The sequence below is a fragment of the Talpa europaea genome (genome assembly GCF_964194135.1).
Source record: "Talpa europaea genome assembly, chromosome: 4".
NCBI classification, from domain to species: Eukaryota; Metazoa; Chordata; class Mammalia; order Eulipotyphla; family Talpidae; genus Talpa; species Talpa europaea.
In genome coordinates this window covers 23,694,931-23,700,598 of record NC_140070.1, presented here as the reverse complement: position 1 = coordinate 23,700,598, position 5,668 = coordinate 23,694,931, and the positions used below count along the sequence as shown (strand labels likewise).

At 47.3% G+C, this 5,668-nt stretch overlaps 1 protein-coding gene across 1 annotated transcript; it reads right to left on the bottom strand.

Annotated features, from left to right (window-relative positions):
- Positions 1-502: 502 nt before the first annotated feature.
- Positions 503-1,624, bottom strand: P2RY1 (purinergic receptor P2Y1; the record flags this gene model as incomplete). The annotated part of the gene is made up of 1 exon (XM_084231764.1): positions 503-1,624. One exon carries the CDS (start codon positions 1,622-1,624, stop codon positions 503-505), a length of 1,122 nt encoding a protein of 373 aa, XP_084087890.1.
- Positions 1,625-5,668: the final 4,044 nt, after the last annotated feature.

The window sequence follows — 5,668 nt, the reverse complement described above, 5'->3', positions numbered from 1 at the left end:
TTGAATGAACCAAGTTTAATATTTTGCTGCACTAGGCTATTTTGGGGAAAGTGAAGTTTCAAATGTGCCCATGGCATAGATAATTAAAACTATAAAGATTAGACAAATCACAAACTCCAGTTTCAGATGGTCAATATCCTTGGAGAAATTTGTATCAAAATAACTCCAGTACTCACTGTGCACTTCAATTTAAAAGCTTGTAAATTGTAAAGGCAGAAGAGAAAGTAAATGTTTAACTCGGTTGGTATTATTTTATTGTACATACTCTGATTAAAAAAGGGAGGCCTTAAAGGCAAGCCCATACAAACTAAGTATGGGTATAGGTATATATACTTTTTCCCCTACTCACTACTTTCTTGTTTTTAATTTTCTCTAAACTTACTAGAAACTTAAAGGGGTAAAAAAAAAAAAGAAAAGAAAGAAGGAAATAAAGAAAAGGCACCGACATCCAAAAAGCATCCTACCATGTAACAAAAGTGGGTGTTTGGGGATTCTTGAATCTTCACAAGGTTGTATCTCCGTTCTGCTTGAACTCAGATAAAATATTGAGGGTCATATCTTCACTCTTGGACTGCAAATTTGCTTCACTTCTTCTGGAAGCTTTCCTGGTGGCTCGAGAGAGTCTCCTTCTGAAAGTATCCCCAGCCAAGAAATAGAGAATGGGGTCCACACAACTGTTGAGACTTGCTAGACCTCTTGTCACCTGGTAAGTGGCATAAACCCTGTCATTGAAAGCACACATCTCTGGGGTCTGGAAATCCAGCCGGGCCCTCAAATTCATCGTTTTCATTACATGGAAAGGGATGTAAGACACAGCGAAAACAGTCAGTACAATAATCACCAAGTAAATTGATTTCCTTCTCAGAGGTGAGTTGTCCAGGTCGTTGTAAATCAAAGCTCTCACAATTAATCCATAACAGCCCAGAATCAACACCAAGGGCACACAGAACATGGCCACGGTCGTGCACATGCTGTAGATGAAATAGCTGCGCAGGTACTCGTCGGAGGTGGTATCATAGCAGGTGATGGTTTTGTTTTTCCGGACCCCTGTGCCGGAGTAGAACAGGATGGGGGAGATGGCCGCCACCACAATGAACCACACCAGGATGCTGATGTAGACCGCGTTCTTCTTCTTGAGCCTGCCCAGGGACTTGAGCGGGTACACCACGCCGCTGTACCGGTGCGCGCTGATGCAGGTCAAGAACAAGATGCTGCCGTAGAGGTTCACATGGAAGATAAACCTCTGCAGCTTGCACATGGCATCCCCGAAGATCCAGTCTGTTTTATTGAAATAATAGAAAATGAGCGCGGGCAGAGTCAGCACGTACAAGAAGTCAGCCAGGGCCAAGTTGAACATGTACACGGAGATGCCACTCCACGGTTTCATGTGGAAGACGAACATCCAGATCGCCACGCTGTTGCCCAGAAAGCCGATGATGAACACCAAGATGTAGACAGCGGGCAGGTAATAGAACTGGAAGCCCGTCTTGGTCAGCGCACATCTGGAGGAGGCGGCCACTGCGGCGGTGGAGCCGACCGTGCTGTTCCCCCAAGACGAGTCTGAGCCAGTCAAGAAGGCAGCGTCCGTCCCGTTGGGGACGGTCGGCCAGAGGACCTCGGTCATTTTCTCCTCCCCAACTTAGGCGTCGGCCCCGAGCAAGTGGCAGCGAGAGGGTGGCGGCGCCGAGGGGCGCAGCGCGCATCGGAAAAGCCAGCGAGCGGAAGGGCGCGGGTGTTGGGGATCCCCGCGGGAGGGGGCGCGCGGGGCCTCGCCCACACCGGCTCCAGCCCCTCGTTCACCACGGGCCATGAAATCCTCCCGGAGCCGCGATAGACCTGGGTTGCGGAGCCGGCCAGCAACTTCCCCGTCCGGCTGGCAGCGCCGAGGTTACACAACAGGCAGCGCAGGACACCGCCGCGGACAACTTTCCGACTGCGCTTTCCTGGAGGCAGCGGGTCGCGCCGGAGCGCGCGGCGGGGACGCAGAGGCTCGCCCCAACTCGCTGCGCAGCGCTCCCCTGCCTCCCTCCCGCAAAGATCAACGTTTGGGCATCTTGCTTCCTTCTCCCTACCTTGCAAACCAGCAGCTCGGCTGGAGGGCAGCGCCGCCTGCTCCGCGCCCCCTGCGCTCAGCCTCTAGGGGCCATCGAAGCGCGCGCGCTGCGCACCCGTGAGCGTCTGGATCGCGTCCCGTTCGCTGTCTGTGCAACTCCCGACCCCTTCTCCAGGCCCAGCTCGGTCTGGAGTGCAAAGGGCAGGCGGGAGGGACGGACTCCCCGCGAGGGTGGGCGGAGTTTGGGCGCACGAGCGAGTCCGCGCCGCGGGGAGGCGAGGGGCGTGCCTCCGCGGAACCCGCCCGGCCGCCAGCCCGCGCGCTCCAGGGGCGCTGCCCCAGCCCAGGCGTCTTCTGGGGAGCCGTGACCTGGCGCGCTCAACTTCTGCCGGCCTCTGCTACCCGAGTCGGCGAGCGGGGCGAGGGCGCGCTCGGGCCGAGCTGGCTGCTGGGGAGCGATTGGCCCGCGAGCGCCCTTTCGCTCTTCCGCCAGCTGTCTCGGCAAAGTGAAGTTGCTGACACACAGGAAACCCTTCTGACCGCTCAAAGCCTTCTGCCTACAGCCCTAGTGATGATCGGTCAGAGACAGAAGTTTCTAGGATCCTCAAGAACACACCCAGGTGATCGTGGTTTCCTAGAGCTAGCAGCCCCAGCAGGGAACGCCCTGGCTTTGCAGCGCGTCTCAGTGAAGACCGGGTTCCCGGCGCACGCAGTAGGGGCGCACGCCCCAGCTCCGGGGCGCTCCAGCGTTTTAAGGAGGGAGGGTTGGGAGGGGGATGAGAAAAGTCTCTTTCTGCCCCTCTGCTAGCTTTTTTCCCTTTTTTATTTCAATACTGTGTGTTTTTCTTTTTTCATGAATAGATTGACATCTCTGGTAACAACGTGAGAATTTTTACAAGGACTTTGTAAAAATATTATTTGTGATCCTACTCCCTCCCCACCCCCCAGCCCCATAGTGTGTCTCTGGTTTATAGTTGCTTGTTGATTTTGATTTTGACTTTCTTATAGTTATTCTTTTTCCTGATCCCTTATTTAAGTTTTCTAGATTCCTGCTATGAGTGAGACCATCCGGTATTTTTCTTTTTCTTTCTGGCTTATTTCGCTGAGCATGATCCCTTCCAGCGCCATCCATGTTGCTGCAAATTGCATGAGTTTATCTTTTTTGAATGCTGAGTAATATTCCATGGTGTATATGTACCACATCTTCTTGATCCAGTCATCTGTTTTTGGGCATTTGGGTTGTTTCCATAGCTAAGCTATTGTAAATAGTGCTGCTATAAACATAGGGGTGCAAATCAAAACAAGGGGGGTGGGAATTGTATGGGGACTATAACCAGGATGAAAATGCATATGTTGTGCAAAAATGAAAAATGATGTAAAAATGTATAGAAAAATAAAGTCAAAGATAAAAAAAATCAAAATAAAAAATACTATTTGTGGACACTTACTATTGCTTCAGCACAATTTAATTTTTTTCAAATATTTATTTATTTATTCATACAAGCACTGGGTACAGTCAGAAGCGCGGGAGGGTGAGAGAATTCACCAGAGCCAAAGAAATACAGTGCTGAGGGGAGCAGCCAGCGAGACAGGAGAGGTCTGCCCGCCATGTGGGACCCTCCTCAGTGACCGGCGCTGCAGAGGCTGCGGGCAGCTTTTCAACCCAGCGCTCAACCGCTGAGCCACCAGGGGAGGCCCAGCACAATTTAATTTGATAACTACCACCTAACAACAGGACAAGCTCCCCCAAAGCCCCTGTCCAGTACATTTTAATTAAAGAGCAGAGGCAGCAATGAAAAAATAATTAAAGATCAGTTTTGGAAATAATTTTAATATTAAATACAGTTTTTTATTAATAGATATAAAGGGCAATTTAATCTCTAAAGTGATAAAGATATGGATTTTGGGATTTGCTATCAATCTTACTTCTTTAAATTAAAGGGGTTAGTCACAGGGCCTCCCTGGTGGTGCAGGCAGTTGAGCCACAGCGCTGTGAAGCTCTCTGCAGCCTCTGCAGTGCAGGTTCGATCCCCACCCAACCCACATGGTACAGCAGCCCTCTCCTGTCAAGCCCCCTGCTCCCCTCAGCAGTGTATTTCGGTCATTCTGCCTGTTCTGCTCCCCACTCTGTCTCTGGTGAATCCTATCACCCCCCACACCTCTGGCCTGTACCCCAGTTCTTGTATGCATAAATAAATAAATCTTTTTTAAAAATAAAAGGATTAGTCACAATTATCTCCACTAAGTGTCTTAATTTATGTTAGGACTTCCTTAAATACTACATTTATTGAAAACTTGTTTCCATGCTTTGAAGTATCAAATTTTTTAAGCCATGCAAGTGAAAATTGTATTGGAGTAAGTTTATTTGGAAAATGTGAATCATTAGCTTTTCTGATAAATGGGTCAACACAAAAATGGAACCTAACACTTGGCATTTTACTTACTAAAAAACAATTTATTTATGTGAAATATTGACAAACCTTTGCTCTCGGAGGTTTAAAATAACCAAGAAGAAAATATTTGTAAAACATAAGCCATAAAGATTTCTTTCTGGCACCAGATGTCACATGAGAGTGTTCCCCTAAAAGACAAACACTTAAAGGAAAACCATCTCTGATTTTGATTCCATCAAGAAAAATGCCCACAAGACCCAGAGGGCCCTTTACAGGAACATATTTAGAAAGGACCACTTCCAAGCACATGGGACCAGAGAACAATGGAATTTTGAGTTGTTGTCAACCCAACGTAAAAATAAATGATATGACTAGAGTAAGTAATTCAAAGGGTCTGAGTGTTGCTGTCTTGAAAAGTCTTAGTTTATAGACCTCAATTTTCAGTTTTTTTTTTTAAAGGTTTATTTATTTATGCATATAAGAGCTGGGATACAGGCCAGAGGCACAGGAGGGTGAGAGGATTCACCAGAGACAGAGTGGGGAACAGAACAGACAGATTGAATGAAATACACTGCTGAGGGGGGCAGCAGGTCAGACAGGAGAGGTCTGCTGTGCCATGTGGGTTAGCTCCCTGGCCCTGGCCGACCAGGGGTTCGAACTCATGCTGCAGAGGCTGCAGATAGCTTCATAGTGCTGTGCTTAACCCCTTGCGCCATCAGGGAGGCCCTCCCTAGTCCTCAGTTTTCTTATCTATAAAAGGAAGGAGTTGGATTTGATTATCTTTTATTTTTCATTCCAGTCCCCAAATTACGTGATCTTATAATTCTGAGCTTTAATATGAAGCATATTTATCTTGTTTGATTAGGATGTTACTAACTGAGATTCTTTTAAGAGAGAGAAGGAAGCAAAAAAAAAAACCATTAAGAGTTTCATTGATGCTCACTAGGTCCTAACTCATTCCTCACTACTTTGCATTTGTCATTTGCAATGTAAGCAATATGTAACCTCATTCAGAGGTCTGTTGCAAATGCATTAACTCATAATGCCAGTGTTTTGGAATGCACACTTTGTCCAAATATCATTAAGTACTTTCAAAAATGTGTCTCTTTACTAAGAATTTGGAGGAGATAGTTATCTTAAGTGCACCACATATTTTTTTAAATGATGTTAAAAGGACAAACTGTAAACACTGCGTTTACAGTGAACATATTTACTGCATATT